Below are 20,608 nucleotides of genomic sequence, written 5' to 3'. Positions count from 1 at the left end.
ACTTACGTCTCCAGCAGATTAAGGATCTTCTGTAGCTCTTTAGATTTCCTATGTCGGGGCCCATAAAGAGCATTCTGGACCTGTGCACACTGCATGCAAGTAAAATAAGAGAGAATCATCGAGACTGGTCTTCTGGATTTTATTCCCTGCTCAGGGTGATGCATATGGTCTCCTCCCTGTTTTATCCTCACGACAACCCTGTTAAGTTTTCACGGCTCTGAAGAGACTCAGGCCCAGGCCTCCCCAGTCTTAGTTCTGCACTCTAATCATTACACCTCAGTGACTCAAAAAGAGAATGGTTCTCATGTTTGTCTGTGTGTCAGTTCTGCGTATCCTGGTCTGCAAGGAACTTCTTTTGCTGGTTTGTAGGTCGGAAGATTGAAGTAATGATTACACTGTAATCTATTTCCTATATGTTAGAAAGGAACTGTTAAGGAAGAGTTGGCATGTTCCTTCATTTAGTTGTGCACCTGCTGAGAGTAGCGCAATGGTATTGTACATAAGCAGGTGTTGATCCCAAGGAGTACTTAAGTAGGTGGAAGACAAGTCCCTTTGTGTAAACATTAACACCTGACTAAAGAGAGTACCTGCAGTGTAAAGAGACTGTAGAATGTGTTGAACCTTTCAAATCTCAGGTTGCTGAGTCTTAAGTAAACACACCCAACAGTCAGTGTTGAGCATTTATTTAAGCAACTTTCTAATAAATGAGGCCTGTCAATTCTGATATGATACCAAAGAGATGAGTCTTTGACACTAAGAGTCAAGTTATATACAGGAAGCCCTCTAGATGCTCCGAACAGGTAATAAGTTGATCCGGCAGGAATTTAGCAGGTGATCTGCTCTGGCCTCTTCTAATTAATAGGTTCTCAGATTCTGAGTTTCTCCGTGGTTTCCTCCTTTGGCCAGAGTGGACAGTTCAGTGGCTGAACTTTATTTATTTTTTTTAATAAAATTTTTATTGGAATTAGAATAATATAATTTCACATTACAATCAATTCCCGTTTCCCAATTTCTAACCCCCTCCCTTTCCCCCCTTTTCTTTTGACTTCCAACAGTTTTCCAACCCTTTATCCCTTTTCTCTTACTCATTTTAAATTCATCTATCTAACAAACATATACTTTCCCTTTGATCTAAGCAATAATTCTTTAACTATTTTTTATTACTCTATACCTTATCTTGGAGTCCTTTCTTCCATATTAGACAAACAATTTGTCGCTTTTTAACATAATTTCATAATTTCCTGGTTTCAAATATTTCTATAAACCATATACCATATAAACCCTATAACCCATGCATTTATATAAGTCAACCAATTTAACTTATATTCCGTATATTACTTTGTATAACTATCCTCAAAGGTTATCAATCAATTTAATCCATGTATTTCTTCACGTAGGTTCATTCAATTTAACATGTTACACGTTTATACCAGAAACGATGTTAATTAGTCGGTCCTTATAATTATTTTCTATCCATTTTCTATATATTTTTCTATATATAACACTCTAACAAAATAGCTGCTTAGACATTTTCATTTCTCTCTCTACCCTCCGGTAAAGTCACCCCCCTCTACATTTTGTCATATTTCAGTAGTTCTCAAACTGCCACAGTTCTCTTCCCACCTCCCATTTCTTCAACACATATTGCTTCAGCTTCTCCCAGTCTGTGTTGAACTGTCCTGGGTCCAGATTTCTCAGTTTTCTTGTCATTTTGTCCATTTCGGCCATATACAGCAATTTGTAAGTCCAGTCCTCAATAGTTGGCACTTCTTGTACTTTCCATTTTTGCGCATACAAAAGTCTGGCCGCTGCTGTCATGTAAAATAGCAATGTTCTATGTTGGGCTGGAATGTTCTCCATTCCCAAGTTCAGTAGCAGGAGTTCTGGGTTCTTATTGATTTGAAATTGTAAAATCTCACTTATTACTTTTATTATTTCTCCCCAGTACTGCCTGGCTACCTCACACGTCCACCACATATGATACAGAGAGCCCTCATGTTTTTTACATTTCCAGCATTTATTAGAAGTGTTCAGATTCCCTAGCGCAATCTTCTTTGGTGTCATGTACCAACGATAAATCATTTTGTAAATGTTCTCTTTAATATTAGTACACGTTGTAATCTTCATTGTGTTTTTCCACAAGTGTTCCCATGCCTCCATTGTTATTTCTTTATTAAAGTTTATGGCCCACTTCACCATTTGTACTTTAACTATTTCATCTTCAGTATACCATTTCAACAGTACTTGGTATACCTTGGAAATTTCCTTCTTATCCTCTTTTAAAAGTGTCTGCTCTAGTTCCGAATTCTCTGTTCTTATGCCTCCCTTTGCACAGTCCGAGTTGTAGAGATCTCTGATCTGCCTATACTGGAACCAATCATAGTTAGGTGATAACTCGTCCTGTGTCTTTATTTTAAGTTTAAAAGATTCTATTTGGGTTATCTCCTTATATGTTAAACACTGTTGCTCAGTATAGACAGCTCTCGGATCTATTACTTCATACGGAACTACCCACATGGGGGTTCCTTCTTGTAGGAAGTCTCTCTACTTCTTCCAGGTTGCATATAGGCTTTTCCGTATGTAATGATGTAGGAACATAGAGTTCACTTTTACTTTGTCGTACCATAGGTATGCATGCCATCCGAATATTTTTTTATATCCCTCTAGGGCCAATAATTTCTTATTCTTCAACGTCATCCAATCTTTCAGCCACACTAGGCAAATTGCGTCATAATAAAGTCTTAGATTGGGCAGTTGCATTCCGCCTCTTTGCTTTGCATCTTGTAAAACTTTCATTTTCACTCGAGGCTTCTTGCCTGCCCAAACAAAATCTGATATTTTCCTCTGCCATTTTTCAAACTGCTTAGAGTCTCGGATAATTGGTATTGTCTGTAACAAAAACATTACTCTTGGTAACACATTCATCTTAACTGCTGCAATTCTTCCCAACCATGACAAATTCAATCTATTCCATTTGATCAAATCTTGCTCAATCTGAGTCCATAATTTTTCATAGTTATTTTTGAATAGATCTATATTCTTTGCAGTCAGTTCAATTCCCAAATATTTCACCTTGGTTGTTACTTCACAGTCCGTTATTTCCATTAACAGCTGTTGTTTTTGCTTAGTCATATTTTTACATAATATCTTTGACTTCTTTTTGTTAATATAAAACCCTGCCAAATCTCCGAACTCTTTGATCTTCTCTATCACTTTTGGCATATTCTCCGTTGGATCTTCCACAATTAACATTATGTCGTCCGCAAATGCTCTAACTTTATAGGAAAAGTCCTTTATTTTTATTCCGCGGATTTCTTCATCTTGTCGTATTTGTATCATCAGTATCTCCAGTACCAAAATGAATAACAGCGGAGACAACGGGCAACCTTGTCTTGTTCCTTTACTTATAGTCAGTTTCTTGGTAGTCTCATCGTTCACCACAATTGCTGCATTCTGGTCTCTGTAAATTTCTTTAACTGCTCTTATGAATTTTTCTCCCATTTGTAGCTTTTCCATAGTGGCAAACATAAAGTCCCAGTTCAAATTGTCAAACGCTTTTTCTGCATCGACAAAGAAGAAACCAACCTCTTTGTCACAACGCTTATCATAATACTCAATAGCATTGATCACTGTCCTTAAATTGTCTCTGATTTGTCTGCCAGGTAAAAAACCTGCTTGTTCCTCCTCAATAATTTCCGAAAGCCATCCCTTCACTCTCTCTGCCAGTATCTTCGCAAAGATTTTATAGTCATTGTTAAGTAAGGATATAGGCCTGTAGTTTTTCACATTAGTTAGATCTTGGCCCTCTTTGGGGATCAGTGAAATGTTGGCTTCCTTCCAGGTATCTGGAATCCGCTGATCCTTTAATACTCCATTGATCACTTCTTTTAGGAATGGTACCAGTTCATTGGCCATTGTCTTATAAAATTTAGCTGTAAGTCCATCTGGCCCTGGTGCCTTTCCCAAATTTGTTGATTGTATTGCCATTTTTATTTCCTCATCCGTTACTTCATTGTTCAGTCTCTCTCTCCACGCTTCCGAGATTACTGGGAGCTTCATTTTCTCCAAATATGTCGCTATTGATTCTTTGTTGACCTCTTTCTTATTATACAATTTAGCATAAAATTTATAGAAGGCTCTACTAATGGATATCTGTTCCAAATACGTTTTGTTATCTTCACATATTTTGTTTATTATTTTCTTTTCCTTTCTCTTTTTCAATTGCCATGCCAAATATTTCCCAGGTTTGTTTGCACCTTCAAATCCTTTTTGATTCAGTCTTTTGAGATTCCACTCCAATTCTTTATTATTCATTGCTGTCAACTGTTCTTGTAATATTTTAATGTCCTGGTAAATTTTCTTTTTCCCTGGTCTCTTCTTTAACTGTATTTCTTTGGCTTTTATTTTTTCCATAATCTCCTGTCTCTTCTCCTCTTTCTTTTTTCTGGCTCTTCCATTTAAATCCATTAGTATGCCCCTAATTACCGCCTTGTAGGTATCCCAAACCTTGTTGGTTGGTACTTCTTTATTCATGTTGTATTGTATGAAGAATTTTGTCTCTCTTCTCAGCATCTCCATATTCTCTCCCTCTTGAAGTAAGTCCTCATTTATTCTCCATCCTTTCCTTTTGCTCCTTCTCCCCAATTTCCACTTAATTGGATTATGATCTGAGCCTACCATCGGCATTATTTCCACTTCCTTAGTCCATAACGCTAAGTCTTTTGAGGCCCAGATCATATCAATTCTCGATAGTGTAAAGTGTCTTGCGGAGTAAAACGTAAATTGTCTGCTTTTCGGGTTTTGTCTTCTCCATACATCTTCTAAGGTTTCCTGTTGTATCAGTTCAAAAAACAACTTTGGTAGCAATCCTCTTTTCTTTTGTGCAGTTGATGATTTTTTGTCTAAATCCAGATTTGTCACTCCATTGAAGTCTCCAGCAAGTATTATCTGATCATATGAAAGTTCATCTAATTGCTTCCTTAAGTCCTCAAAGAAGCTTTCTTTTGCTCCATTAGGTGCATAAATTCCAACTACCAGCACTCTCTTTAAATTCCATACACATTCCACTGCTATAAATCTGGCTTCCACATCTTTCATTACAAACTTTGGCTGCAGCTCCTCTTTAATATAAAGCACTACTCCTCTTTTTTTCTTATTGGAGGCCGCTGCAAAATCATTCCCCAATTTTTTTGATTTTAAATACTTTACATCTTGTTTTCGAATATGGGTCTCTTGCAAACAAACAATATCACATTTTTGTTTTAATAGCCAGTGAAAGATACTTTTTCTCTTATTCGGTGAGTTAAGTCCATTTACGTTCCAAGATATAACTTTACACTCCATACTCATAATCTTGTTGCTGGTAAGTCCTTTTCATTGTCTCTTATAAATCGCTCCATCTCTCGTTCCGATCTGATGCGTCTTTTGGTCCCTCCAAATTCAAAGGACACTCCTTCTGGTAGTTCCCATCTGTACCTGATTTTCATGTCCTTCAAAATCTGAGTTAACGCCTTATATTTTTTCCGGTCCAATAACACCGATCTAGATATTTCCTTCATAATGATAATCGTCTTGCCGTCAATCTCCAATGGATCTTGAAACTGTTTAGTCACAATCTTCTCTTTCATATTTCGGGTCGTAAATTGCACAATCACATCTCTTGGTAGTTTCCTCTGGGTCGCAATTCTTGAATTTACACGATATGCCACGTCCAGGATAGCCACAACTTCCTCCTCCTCCTTCCCCAGGTATTCAGCTAACACCTCCGTCATCTGTTCTTGCGCTGTTTTTCCTTCCACTTCTGGCAAACCGCGAAATCTTAGCTGCTTCTCCATGTGTTTGCTTTCCGCAACCGCCATTCTCCCCTTCATCAGCCTCATCTCTGTTTGTTGCGTGTCAGTTAAATTCTCCACCGCGCCTTCTACTGCTTTAACTCTCTGCTGTGTTCCTTGCAGTTCATTTTGCATTATTTCCATACCTTTCTTTACTTCTGACAGCTCACTTTTCACTGTCTGTTTAACCTCTTTAATCAGCTCCGGTTTAATGTCCTTAAGCTCTTTGATCACTTCTAAGAGTTTTTTATCTAGATTCTCTATTGCTGATTGCCACTCTTTTTTCGACATCGTGGGGCTTGCCTTGGCTCGCTCCCACGAGTCCGCCCTCTTCCTTAACTCCGTGGCGTGAAATTAAGCGTCTTTTTATTTTTTAATTTAAATGTCCCAGTCTTTTTTGCAAAGAAAAAACTTTTAAAGAATCCAAAATGTCGGGCGTCTTTTCTCTATGGTTCTTCTGTGGTTTTTGTAATTCAAAATGGCTTACTTCCTCTTCCGCTGAAGCCGCGGCTTTTCCCCTTTCAAAGATGGCGATTCCCTTCTTCCTGCCCTCCGGCAGGGGCCGCTTCTCTCCAGCAACTCTATTGTTATTACGTACTTCCTGTTTCCCGACTTCCCGCAGTAGCTCTCGCGATGGCAGAATTTTCTCACAGCTCCATAACCGCAAGTATTCAAAACAATAGTCCTAATTCTTTAATAACTTCTTTAAACTTAGTCTTTTTTCTATTTCGACTCTTGCCGAGTCTTCTCCCCGTTATAATTAGCCTGTTGCAGTTTTAAAATCAACTTTTAATCTTCTTTACTTTTAACAATCTGTCCCGTATCAGGAGATAGTGATCTTTACCTTCCCATTCACTTTCCGTGGGTTGTAATCACTGTTTCAATCTTCGTTTCTCCTCCACTCCTCTTTCCCCTGTTGAAGCTTGGGTACGTAGGTCTTATGCCAACCGCATTGGCCCGGAATCTGCCGCAGAGATCTTTGCCGACCTGTCACAGGGTGGGACCTCAAGGGTCGTGAGGGGGCCCGTCGCGTAGAGCCCCCCCTCGCCCGAGATCAACGCGCCCTGAGGTCTTGAGCGTTCTTTGCCTGCTCTCCGCCTGAGAGCAGTCGGCCGCGGGCTATTTTGCCCCCGCCGGCCGGTTAAAACGGCAGTCCGGTCAGCTCCGCAGTTGGAGCTGCGTCAGACCTCCATAAATCCCAAACCGGAAGTCCAGTGGCTGAACTTTAGATCTCCAGTTCAATACCTGCTACAGGTCTGACATTTGTCAGGGTTTGGTACAACAAATACAACTGACTTAAAGGAAGATAGTTGTTAGTCTTTAAGGAATGCAAGTGATGTAATTTAACACCTACAAGCAATTAAACTAGAACTGTGGGCCTGTCAGCAGCACCTAACTCCAAAGGCTGGGATGACAGGGTCTTAAGAGCTGGACAGTCTGTTTTTCCCCCTCCATTAAATTTTTTTTCCTGAACATCTGACCTGATGAAGAGGTTCTGATAAGCCCCAAAGTTTGCTCAGTTTTTTGTGTTACATTGGTTGACTCCAGTTAAAAGGTATTACATGGATTTTGTTTTTAGCCCTTAAGGTGCCACTGGGCTTTGGTTTTATTGGACTGTAACTCCTGTCTTCTGGGATTTACATATTCAAAATCTGCACAATTACCTTACTGAGCCACTGGTAACCTTCCTTCACCTTCTGTTCTGCTAGGCAGATCCCACCCATAATATAAAATCTTTCAGCTGCCTTTTCACTGAAGTCGCTACACAGATCTGGCTGGGACATAAATGACTCTTGAAGTAGGTCATAGGCTTGCTGGAAAAGAAGTTTTAAAAAATCATTGAAACATCTTAACAAGAACATATCAATTATGTACGGGGATGCCCTTTTAGGTTAACAGATATTTTAAAAAGTTTCTTTTTTGTTCTCTCCTTGATGGAAGACAATGAAGCAATGCAAGATATGGAAAAATCTACACAAATGGTATAGATGGAGACCAGCATCAGAAGTTCAGTAACTTGTATTTTTTAATTAAAAATGCCAGGTCACATCATATATTGATATTATATCCATAAGCAAATGGAGATCCTTATACCATCTTGAAATATTTGTCATTAGATTTGGTTTAATACTGGAAATCAAAACGGTTTGACAATATTAAACCATTCACATGAAACAATTCAGTATATGACTTAATTCACATATAAGTGAATGCCATTTATTTTATAAAATAATCTGCCTTAACATGAAACATTACTTCTGGATTAAAGATTTGCTGGAATCATAAATGAAAGGTCCAACAATCTGGAGCATTTCCACTGTCTAGTTATTCCCAATCAAGTCAGTATGAATAGAAAGACACCAAAATCTTTACATAGTATATTTTGAGTACCCAACTGACCCAACTGGGTCTTTTTCAACACATGCCTGTCAGCAGGGCTTTTTTTCTGGAAAAAGAGGTGGTGGAACTCAGGACTGCACAATGATGTCACTTTGGGTCAGCTGGAACAAGGGGGGTTAAAGTTTAAGTTGCCCTCTGCGAAAATGGTCACATGGCCAGTGGCCCCGCCCCCTGATCTCCAGACAGAGGGGAGTTTAGATTGCCCTCCGCACCACTTGGTGGCGCGGAGGGCAATCTGAGCTCCCCTCTGTCTGGAGTTCAGGGGGCGGGGCCACTGGCCATGTGACCATTTTCAAGAGGTGCTGGAACTCTGTTCCACCGTGTTCCTGCTGAAAAAAAGCCCTGCCTGTCAGTGAAATGGGGATTCTAAGCTATGTTAGAGCCCAGGATTCTAGAGGTAATATTTGTTCCAAGTTACTTAATATAAAGCACAATCGATGTATTGTCATGACACTGTGACACTGAGAGATCTTTGTCTTTTGGTGCAACAACCATAGTTCTCCGGCCGTGAAAGCCTTCGACAATACTTGTTGTGTTTTTTGCCAAGATGGGTACAGGTTCCCCGGATCCAACTTGCTTTCCAAAACCGAAGGAGGGTTTGCCCAAATTTGGACATTTCTACTCCCCCCATGCTGTTGTTCCAAGCCCAAACCTGGACCCAACTCATCGGAAAAATGTAACACAGTTTGACCTTCCTAGTCCTATATGCTGGAAGGGGAGGAAGAAGTGCATTCTGTCCCCACAGAAGACGAATGCACTTTCCCTAATTTGATGATGGGTTTGAACCCATAGAACATTTTAATTCAGTTAAGACAGCAAACAATGTTGGCTGGCCCTGCTTGGGACGATGTAAGGGGCAGGAGAATCAGTCCAGGCAAGGCACCTTCTTGACTGATTATACAGGAGCTTCGCAGGAGTAGCGTGCACACCCTTAGAGGTCCGATGTGGCTCACCCCTGCCAAAAGATACTTCCAGCACCGTTTCACATGGTTGAGAGTCTCCTTGCTCTTTTTCATTATTCACTAACATGTCACACGTTGCAGAATACTACTCGGATCTCCTGTTACCTCTCTCTTCCCCATATGTACAAGCCATTTACTGAATTCTTCCAAGGCATTGATTGTCTGAGAATGGCCTGACCCCAGTGCAGCTTTGCAGGCCAGAAGACTCTCGTTGAAATACATTTCAGCCATCTCTACAAAACAAGCACAGGACACATTCTGTTTTAAGCATATTGTTTACAACATCTTGGACTCCCTGTCCTAAAGAATGGACCATTTGAACTCTAGCTCCATGGATGAACCCGTTTCAAAGAATAAAAAGCATATGGAACAGGTTGGATTATTTCCCTCCTCCTGAACTGCTCAATTTTAGTTCGAGATGACACACATCCTTTGCACATGAAAGGAGCTTGGATAAATTCCTGGCCTCCCCAGTTAAAGGAATTCATGAGCTGAACTATGAATGGTTTCCGATGAAGATCTTGGATGGCAAAATAGACTGTTCTGGGCCAGGGCAGCTCTAGGTATTTTGGTGCCCCAGACAAGGTATGCCATCACCCCCTGGGGCCACACCTCCTCAGGGGTTTGAGTACTCGGAGGGAGGGAGGGACCCCCCTGGTCTCCATCAACTCAAAGCTTGAGACTCATTCAGCACACCTTTGAGGATGTCACATTGAAAACCAGTATTAATGGTAGCACTTCCAAACACCACTAGGTATTGTACCACAGGGCATCTATAAACGTGTGTAAGTAGTCACAATCCTGTGACTGAAGAGATGGGCTATTTACCAGACTAAACCAACATAAAAATAACGGATAAAAGGCATTCTGCACAAGCTCAGAGGGGGTACAACATCCAGGTGGAGCCTGAGAGAGGCTCCTCCTGGAAGAGACCTCTGTCCTGGACCCATACCAGTCTGGTTTCCGTCCAGGCCGTGGGGCGGAGACAGTGTTGGTTGCCCTCATGGATGACCTCTGTAGGCACCTGGATCGTGGCAGGTCAGCACTGCTGATTTTGTTAGACCTTTCAGCACCGTTTGACACGGTCAACCATGAGTTCTTGGCCCACCGCCTCGCCGACGTGGGGATTCAAGGGACAGCCTTGCAGTAGCTTGTTTCTTTTCTCCACGGTCAGGGACAGAGGGTGGCGCTGGGGGAGGGGTTGTCCACATGCCAATCACTGGTGTATGGCATCCCCCAGGGGGCGATACTCTCTCCCCTGTTGTTCAATCTTCATATGTGCCCCCTCGCCCAGCTGGTGCGGAGGTTTGAACTGGGTTGTCATCAATATGCGGATGACACCCAGTTGTATCTGCTGATGGGCGATCGACCCGACTCTGCCCCTGACGCCCTGTTGAGAGCTTTGGAGGCCGTGTCTGGATGGGTGGCACAGAGCAGGCTGAAGTTGAATCCCACGAAGGCGGAGGTCCTGAATTTGGGCCTTGGGCTGTCGGAGGCGGGGATCCATCTCCCGGCCTTTGGGGGGCACTACTTGTTCCCGTACCATCGGTCAGAAGTTTGAGCATGATCCTGGATTCTTCCTTATCTATGGCCCAGATCGTGATGGTTGCCCGAACTGCTTTTTTCCATCTTCAGCAGGCCAGGCAGCTAGCCCCCTATCTCTCAGCCCAGGACCTAACGACAGTGACCCAGGCAACGGTCACCTCCAGGTTGGATTACTGTAACTAGCTTTACGCAGGGCTGCCCTTGGGTATGATCCAGAGACTACAGCGGGTCCAGAATGCTGCTGCACGTGTTCTGACAGGTGTTCCTTATAGGACTCATATTACACCAATTCTGCAGCAGCTCCACTGGCTCCCCGTGGAATTCCAGATTCGGTTCAAGGTGCTGGTTTTGACCTATAAAGCCCTAAACAGACTGGGACCAGCATACCTAAGGGACCACCTCTCCCCATATGTACCACAGGGAGGCTTGGTTGGCCTCGACCAGGGCCAGGGCTTTTTTGGTCCTCGCCCCAACCTGGTGGAACTCTCTGTCTGAGGACCCCCGGGCCCATCAGGCTCTTGTATCATTTCGGCGGGCCTGTAAGACGGAGATGTTCCGCCAGGCGTATGGTTGAGGCCAGCATGAGATCCTTACTGAGGCTCCCACCGGTCTCCCACTAAGTGTGGGGTTATACAGTGTCCACTGGCCGGCGTATGGATACAGCATGGGGCTATGTAGTGCCCACTTGTTAACTGAACCATATATGGGTTGCAGTACATTATCTGTCAGCTTCCCTCCCCCTGTATGTTGATGGGCAGGAACCTGGAATTGACCCCGTCTTGGGACAGTTAAAATCTGTTTAATTGTTGATTTTATGACATGAACCATTGTTTTATACTGTATTGTATTTTTATAACCATTGTACCTCACCCTGAGCCCACTTGCAGGAAGGGCACGTTAAAAATGTAAACATCATCATCATCATCATCATCATCATCATCATCATCATCATCATCATCTCCCGGAATTACAACTGATCTGCAGACTACCGAGAGAAAATAGCTGCTTTGGAGGCTGGACTCTGCCCATTATATCTCACTGAGCTCCTCCTCCCTCTCCAAACTCCACCCTTTCCAGGCTCCACCCCCAAATTTCCAGAAAATTCCCAACATGGAGCTGCCAACCCTAGATGCTAGACAGGAACTTTTTTTGGAAGGCTGGGGCTAAATTGTGACCTTGGAGATGAAAGATTGCTTGCATTTGTATCCATTGATTTTATGAAATTGTGAAGTTTAAAATAAATATTGAAGACTCAGTAAAGGCTCTTATCCCAAAGAACCCTTGCAAAAGAAAGAAATTAAGCCTGTCTCATAGGGTTGCCACTTCCAACTTGGGAAATTTCTGGGGATTTGGAGGCGGTGCCTGTGGACGGTGGAGCTTGGGGAGGAGAGAGATCTCAGCAGGGATGTGATGTCATAGGTACCACCCTCCAGTTCCTCCAAGACAACTAGGGTTGGAGAGCTCCCGAAATCACAACTGATCTCCAGGCCACAGAAATCAGTTCCCCTGAAGAAAATGGCTGCTTTGGAGGGTGGATTCTATGGCATTATATCCCACTGAGGCCCCTCCCCTCCCCAAACTCCACCCTTTCCAGGCTCCACCCCCAAAATCTCCAAGAATTTCCCAACCTGGACCTGGCAACCCTAAGGACAACGGATCTCTGTAGTCTAAAGACCAGTTGTGTTTCAGTGAGGACTACAGGCCTCAACTGCAGCTCGGCAACCCTAACGGCTCCCTGGTTGTTTCTGCTTATTTACCTGCATCCTTTTGTTCCCCGCTCGCAGCATAAGCCTTGCCCAGGAGTAATGCTGCGGATGCCGCTTGAGGGCTGAATTTCGTGTGCACAGTCAATACGACACAATGGGCCTATTGGGAAAAGAAAAACGGGCATCCTGGTGAGGGAACACCAAGTTGCACTGTTGCACTGTTGCACTGTCTGGACAAACATGGAGACAGGAAAGCCTCTTCATCATTTCTTCCTTTCTTCTTCAAGGACGTTTGTACAGCAATTATGCATACAATCAGGGCTTTTTTTCCGGGAAAAGTGGTGGTGGAACTCAGTGGGTTGCCTTCAGAGAAAATGGTCACATGGCTGATGGCCCCGCCCCCTGATCTCCAGACAGAGGGGAGTTGAGATTGCCCTCCGCGCTGCCGAGCAATCTAAACTCACCTCTGTCTGGAGATGAGGGGGCGGGGCCACCAGCCATGTGACCATTTTCAAGAGGTTCCGAAACTCCGTTTCACCGCGTTCCAGCTGAAAAAAAGCCCTGCATACAATGTAATATAGCCTGGACTGTAGTTTAGTCTTCACTGTACTTCACCTTGGGGAAGAGCTGTAGCTCAATGGTAGAGCATCTCCTTTGCATGTAGAAAGTTCCAAGTTCAATCTCCCTTCAAAAAGATCAGGTAGTGGGTGATACAAAAGATCTCTATATGACGTCTTGGGAGAGCTGTTTCCAATCACCTTGATAAACTAATGACTGAACTCAGCATAAAGGACTTTCACGTGTTCAGTTATGACTATAATAATGTGTTCCGCACCAAGGAAAGCGAAATTCTGCAACTTGCATAAATGATGCAAATCGAGACAATTTGCATACAATTGCTTATTTTGCATTCTATATTTTGCTTGCTTGTCAATGGCATGGGGAAAAATCTACAAGAAGGCCAGTTCTTGTATTCTCAGAAAGCCCATTCTCTCCCTGGTTTTGGAGATGCTTCTGAAATGTTACTTTATTATTTAGCTAACAACATTCTTCACTGGTAAATAGCTGAAAGGGTTTCAGAGCATTTCACAGCGCAAGTGACAGCAGCGTCAAAATGAAGTCAACTTATCATTAAAATTTCCCGAAAATCAGAAATAGCATAAATAAACTGTTGGCAGAGTGCCTATGCAGCAGTCAGGACACTGAACTGATCAAGAGTAACAAAAGCTGTATTAATAGAACGAACAAACTAGATAGGAAAGAAGAAATAAATGATGCTGCCTTGCTAGTTGAGAGTTCTCAAGCGTTCTCAGAAGGAGGTGGAGATTACCCTGAGAGTAGCATTCTGTAGACAGACAAGAAGAAAACCCATTATTAGAAACAGAGGAGTTAGCTGTGTTAGTCTGTAATAGCAAAATAGTAGAGTCCAGTAGCACCTTTAAGACCAACTAACTCTATTGTAGCATAAGCTTTCGAGAACCACAGCTCTCTTTGTCAGATGCATGTGGTTCTCAAAAAGTAAAGTAAACAGTAAAAACAGTAAAGTTGGTTAGTCTTAAAGGTGCTACTGGACCCCTACAATCATGTCAAGCTAGAGCTTGCTACCTCCTGCAAGATCTTCTCTTCTTCTTTGTATATAAGATGTTGCTATACTCCAACAGAAACAGGCCAGCCCATTTTAAAGAATAGCTTTGCTATCTTTTGAAAAAAAAACTAGTTCCATTACAAACATGAGACGATGGCAGTGCAGCTATAACTCTGAATTAAAGTGCAGACCACCTGACAGCCCTATTTAAGTCAATACCCTAAATTCAGTCTTCACTGTGTACTAAGACGGTTTTATGAGGTTCCTTACCTGCAATAAATATTCTATGGATTTTTTGTGATTTTTCTTCACTTGTTCAATGTGGGCTGTTTCCTGATAAAGATCGATTAACTCTGGAGCCATCTCTCCTCTAGCTGAAATTACAGCAGAAATTGCCTTCTCAAAGTGCCTCGTTGCCATCAATGGCTTGTTTTGCAGCAAACATGCCCTGGAAGAAGACGTTGATCAAGGAGACAGACTTTCAAGTTCAGTTTTTTTTTAAAAAGCAATATTGTTAAGTACCAATTGGTAAACGTTTCAAACTGCTGCAACAGCCTTTTGCTTCTGATGAAATTACCATATTTTCAAATGTGATTTTTAAATATTCTGAGTGAGTTTTCAGGAACTTCCACAAGGCAAAATCCTGTAAAGATTTGCACCTAGACAAAGAGGCTGATTTTATAGAATTGTAGATCACACCATGAGCCAGTTTGGTGTAGTGGTTAAGAGCGGCAGGACTCTAAGCAGAAGAGCCGGGTTGGATTCCCCACTAGGGATGTGCACTTCGGGTTTCCGATTCAAGTAAAATACCCGAATCAGACCCAATCCATAAAGATTCGGGATATCCGAATTGAGGCCAGCATGCTGGAAATCCCGAATCAAAGCTTTCCGAAGCATTCATAATGCTTTGGAAAGCTTCGGGGCTGAGTTTAAAGGGCCCTGCCACTGCTTTGTAAACTGCTCTGAGTGGGCATTAAGTTGTCCTGAAGGGTGGTATATAAATCGAATGTTATTATTAATGTTATTATATTGTAAACTGAGAACTGATTTTAAAAGTACCCATGCATGGCACACAAAGGTGGCCCTCGGGGGAAGCAGGAAGGCAGATGTGGCGTTTTTGGTGCTTGAGGGCAGGGCTGCATAGAATGTGGATCATATTTTGATGGACCCACCCAAGACCTGGGAGTTGCTGGGATTTTTGCAAATAATTCTTGCCCTGATTCAGCCTGAAAGTCTCCCCTTGCATGTTTTTAAACCAGACTGTAAATTCAGAATCACTGAACACAGATTTGCCTCAACTGAGAGTATGCACTCCTGCTAGGGTTGCCAGCTCCAGAATGGGAAATTCCTGTAGATTTGGGGGTTGTCACCTGGAGAGAGCTGGGTTTAGGGAGGGGATGGACCTCAAGGTGGTACAATGCCACACAGTCCACCCTTTAAAGCTGCCATTTTCTCCAAGTGAACTCATCTCTGTCACCTGGAGATCAATTGGAATTTCAGGAGATCTCCAGCCCCCAACTGGAGGTTGGCAAGCCTAGCTCTTGCTGGAGGAAGGGCTATAGCTCAGCAACATTGTACCTGCTTTGCATGCAGAAGGTTCGATCTCAAAGATCTCTAGCTAAAAGGATCAGGAAATAGTAAATCCAAAGTAGGTATCCCACAGTTTTGGGGTACAGAAGGGATGCAGCTGTCCTTTATTCAACACATCTGATCAATGTAATGCAGTGGGGTTTCTGGGGGCACCTGATTTTAATAATGTAATAATAATAACATTCAATTTATATACTGCCCTTCAGGATGACTTAACACCCACTCAGAGTGGTTTACAAAGTATGCCATTACTATCCCCACAACAAAACACCCTGTGAGGTGGGTGGGGCTGAGAGAGCTAGAAGCTGTGACTGACCCAAGGTCACCCAGCTGGCTTCAAGTGGAGGAGTGGGGAATCAAACCCGGTTCTCCAAATTAGAGTCCTGCGCTCTTAACCACTACACCAAACTGGCTCTTTGAAGCTGATGGTTTCAGAATCAGGCTAGGATACAGTTTATGTCCTCTTGCAGAGCATACTTCTCTGGGGGTGCATGTTTTAGAGTGGCCCAAAGCTCATTTGGGAGTACAGCTCCCCCTAGTTTCTTAATCTTCTTATTGCCTAGGATACACAAGGTGGAGCAATTCACTCTAAAACCAAGCTTTGGACCAGGGAACCACATAATTCCCCTCGCAGGGCAGAGTCACGTGTGTGATTTGACGCAGTCCAAAGCTTATTCGGGGCTGCAGGGCTTTTTAAAGAATCATCAATATTTCTGATTCACAAATAAGGAACTAGGAAATGCAAAGAAGGAACTAGAGACCAACTGCAGCCTTCATTCAGCACGTTCTCATTTGAACTCTTTCAGCAGCTCTGTGAAACGGGATCCTTATCTGTCAGTTTTGGATAAAACTATCTTTCATTTACCTGCCCAACGCAGCAGCCAGGTCTTCCTCAGAGATTTTCTGTTCTGTAGTCTCTTCCAACTCTGTCTGCTGCAGTTCTTTCATGACACATTCTGCCTTTTCCAGATTGAACAGAGACTCTTTGCCAGTAGAAGCCATTAAGGTTGACAGATTAATTCTGAAAGCCTATTAAAAATAACACAGATTTACAACCCACCTTTGGGCTGCCAGTTATTTTGCCCAATCCTAAGCGCTTATCTACCTAGCAGTAACTCTTGCTAGTCTCTGGATCAGCCACTGCTGCGTCTAATAAATCCAGAGGCAATGCGGCTAGACCTATATAAAAAGGAGGGCTGTGTTTGAGGGTTATTTATAAATCAATGAAGCTCTGGGAGAAGCCAGACTCATCTCTCTTCAGCTACTAATACATCACCATCCCAATTGCAAACTGGTTTCACCATCATGGCTTTCAGGTAATTTATTTTATGAACATACGGATAGAATCTTTTTTCAGGCTTCTGCTAGGATAGCCCCAGTCATATTGGAGGCTTGGATGGAAAGTCCAAACGGCACCTTCCAGTAATTTACATGGATGCAATCTCCAGGAATTCTCCTCCACAAGCTCTATTTGAAATCAATAAGGGAGGAATGAGAGCCTGTACAGTCTGGCAAAGTTCCTGTTCATATCAATGGCACGTGTGTAGCTGCACGTTCCGTGCTATCCTCACACACCTGTCAGTGGCATTTATTTGGTTCCTGAATCAGTCCCCAAAGCCAGACGCATGCAACTAGCCAGGGCATCCATGCATAGACTGCACCCTGTGACATGTGTGGGGTTTGATCCCATCAAAGACGCAATGAATGACATTTAAGAACACCCTAGACCACTCCACTAGACTCCGGTGATTGTGTATAACATGGAGTATACAATAATATACAATGTAATCAATATACAATCATGTATATTGGGATTCCACCAACCACACATAATGGGAGTGTGTGCTGCCTGCAATTCTCCTGATACGTTTGGTTGACACATTGTGTGAATAGGGACAAGCAGGGCTTAAATTCTGGGAAAAGAGGTGGTGGAACTCAGTGGGTTGCCAGCACAGGGACTAACTCCTGGCGGGAAGTGGTACCCCTGGTACCACATGCGCATGCACAAAGTGTGCACATGTTCCCAGGACCGCGCAATGACATCACTTTGGGTCAGCTGGGACAAAGGGGGAGTTTTTTAAAGTTTTAATCGCCCTTGGCGAAAATGGTCACATGGCCGGTGGCCCTGCCCTCTGATCTCCAGAGGGGAGTTTAGATCGCCCTCTGCACCGGCAGTGGCACGGAGGGCGATCTAAATTCCCCTCTGTCTGGAGATCAGAGGGCGGGGCCACCAGCCATGTGACCATTTTCAAGAGGTGCCGGAACTCCGTTCCACCGCGTTCCAGCTGAAAAAAAGCCCTGGGGACAACACATATTTTCCATGTGTGTACAGCTTCAGTAGGTGTGAATACAAAGTCTGAAGAATCCAGTGGTCAATTTGCATGTATTGAAGATATCTCTGCAAGGGAAAAATGTATTTCGACCCTGTACATACAACATGGTGTCCGTTGTATGAGGAGGATTGTGGGTAGCGCATATTCCCATTACGAATGGTTGGTGAACTGGTGGTACATGTAGTGGCAACATCTGAGGAGAAGTAATACTAGAAAAATAAGAGTGAAAAGGCAAAGATTTCTATATTAAAAGAGTGTAAACTATAGAAGTAAAAGACTCTATTGTAAAAAGAAGGGCTTACATTTGGCATTTCCAGTATCCATTTCCAGTTACCTTTCTAGCCCTTGACCTTTTGCTGCGCTTCATTTACTGGAACACTGGAGTTTTACTTAACTTCGTAAAGTCCCAGCCATTCCCATAATGCAGGATTATGTTTAGCTTGCTAGTATCTGGCAGTCATTACTGTATGAAATATTGGCATTTCTTATTTTCTTAAAACTGCTTTTTCATCCTTTGACAAATTCTGATTTCTTCAGTTCTTTTAAGACAGGTCATCCTGGGACACAGTGACTTCCCCCATGTGGACTAAATAAGCCGAGGGCAGATTTTAACTCGGCGCTCTCAGTGCCTAAATTCACTACCCACGTCACCCCCTACAAAAAGGATATTTTTTCTGCATCCAGTGTGCTACACCCAAAGTATAGTATATTGTCAGAAGAGTGCTCAAAATCTGCTTCATTTCTTCTGCAGGAACTTGAGGGGGCCTTCCACCAATTAAGATTGTACCTTTGGCTGAATTTGCATGCTGCACAGCCTGAACAGGAAAACCTAGGGACATTCATAAGAATATGTTTAAAACATGGGGGAGAGCATGTAATGTCACTCAATTAATTCAAGAAAGGAAATAACACCCAAAGTGTTCCCACTTTGCCATGAAGTTCTTCTCTCCTTCAGACAAACCTACCACATAGGGTTATTGTGAAAATAAGCTGGGGGGGCCGGGGGGCACCTCTTAGGAGGAGGTCAGGATAAGAGTTAGAAAAACTTTCGTGGCAATATGTCACTACCCTTCTACAGTGAGTGAGATTCATTCAGTGGCCACTAGATGGCAGCACTTTCATAGCTCCCCTACATTGTACTATTATATTTGTATAGAAATTGTATAGAAAGAAAGCCAAGATTTTCCAACTGTAAATCTACCTTGACCAGGGTTTTTTTCTGGGAAAAGAGGTGGTGGAACTCAGTGGGTTGCCCTCGGAGAAAATGGCCACATGGCTGGTGGCCCCGCCCCCTGACCTCCAGACAGAGGGGAGTTGAGATTGCCCTCCCCTGCACGGAGGGCAATCTAAACTCACCTCTCTCTGGAGATAAGGGGGCGGGGCCACCAGCCATGTGACCATTTTCGAGAGGTTCCGGAACTCCATTCCACTGTGTTCCTGCTGAAAAAAAGCCCTGATCTCGACACAAGACCTTCCTCAGTTAGAATTGCCCCCATTAATCTGGATGGGCTCCCATACCTTTAATTACTGTGTATGACAGAAATTCAACAGGTAAAACTCCCATCACTGTACCTCCAGGTTGCCACAAACTTTACCTGGTTAATATCTGCCCTGTTTGCCATTAAAGGCATGGACAATCGGCTTTTTAAAAAGCAGACTTCATTGGCACAAAGGTATCAACAGCAAAATGGGGACCCCACAGAACTGTGAAACTCCCAAATTAGTGTTTTGGAAGTGAGGTCTTGACCTTGGTTTCTCCAGCACCATCCTCAGCTGATGCTTGTTTCAAACTGTGGTTCTGTCAGAGCAAAGGAAACAGGAAGGGGGCAGAAGGCCTTACCTAGAAGCATCAGATAGCTGTGAGCAAGGTTGGCAAGTGCTTGGGCCAGCCTCCAGTGCCCCTTTCCATAGATAATTCTCGTGAGGGCTACACAGCGAATCCGTTCTCGGTGGGCCTGACGCATCTGAAAAACAATGCACAGGAATTCTGGGGCACTTTCCTGCCCCCTGTGGACACTTCAGTGCAAAGGGTTCTGGGCTGCAATGCAGGCCGTGTCTGTTCTAGTTATTTTCCAGGCATAGATTTGGAAAGAACAACGTTTCTGTCCTACTGCATACCCAAACCAAGGGCGGATATGCATCAGTACAACCCCTTCGATCAATTTAACTTTGCGCAGTGGGCCATGGGTGACACATGCAATTGCTGTTCTGCCTCTGGTCCGCTCCACGCCACCTGAAGACTAGTGCACCTGACTGAAATACAGAAAAAAGCAATCAAGAATGAGAGAGATTGATTTGCAGCAACTTAGAAGCACGGAAACTTCAAGGTAGGAATTGAGAAGAGGGTTTTGAGATTTTCCTTGCAGTTATAAAACTTGCTTTTTTTAAAAAAAGGAAGACCAAGTGTCCATTTCTATAAGAAGTACACACAGCTTTCGTTTGCTGTGTGATCTTAATAGGGCATGCACCACGTGGCTGCTAGTTTTAAATCAGAAACACAGCTCAGACTATTTACTGGCCGGAGTGAAATCGAATAATTTAATCTTTGGGGAATCCTCCGAACCACTTGGAACCTGACTAAACGAATCCATTTTATCCCAGCCAGTTACCGACTTGTTTCTTACCTTCTTTCTGTATTTTGCTGTTTGGTCTCATG

At 43.1% G+C, this 20,608-nt stretch overlaps 1 protein-coding gene across 5 annotated transcripts in view; it reads right to left on the bottom strand.

Annotated features, from left to right (window-relative positions):
* TTC23L (tetratricopeptide repeat domain 23 like) overlaps nt 1-20,608 on the bottom strand; it is a 33,532-nt gene that overhangs the window by 7,739 nt on the left and 5,185 nt on the right. For 2 of the 5 annotated variants that reach the window (XM_054986885.1, XM_054986883.1), the window contains exons 4-12: nt 19,793-19,916; nt 18,622-18,781; nt 16,485-16,610; nt 14,300-14,477; nt 13,775-13,789; nt 12,496-12,604; nt 9,299-9,426; nt 7,496-7,645; nt 7-89 (exon numbers count right to left, since the gene is read on the bottom strand). In XM_054986885.1, the coding sequence (XP_054842860.1) occupies nt 7-89; nt 7,496-7,645; nt 9,299-9,426; nt 12,496-12,604; nt 13,775-13,789; nt 14,300-14,477; nt 16,485-16,610; nt 18,622-18,781; nt 19,793-19,916 (1,073 nt within the window). The remainder of the gene's footprint in view (nt 1-6; nt 90-7,495; nt 7,646-9,298; nt 9,427-12,495; nt 12,605-13,774; nt 13,790-14,299; nt 14,478-16,484; nt 16,611-18,621; nt 18,782-19,792; nt 19,917-20,608) is intronic. The other 3 variants (XM_054986881.1, XM_054986884.1, XM_054986882.1) reach the window with 3 other exon arrangements.

This window comes from Eublepharis macularius, chromosome 8, assembly GCF_028583425.1.
Source record: "Eublepharis macularius isolate TG4126 chromosome 8, MPM_Emac_v1.0, whole genome shotgun sequence".
NCBI classification, from domain to species: domain Eukaryota; kingdom Metazoa; phylum Chordata; class Lepidosauria; order Squamata; family Eublepharidae; genus Eublepharis; species Eublepharis macularius.
The sequence above is the reverse complement of the archived record's forward strand: the minus strand, read 5'-3'. Positions and strand labels throughout refer to the sequence as shown.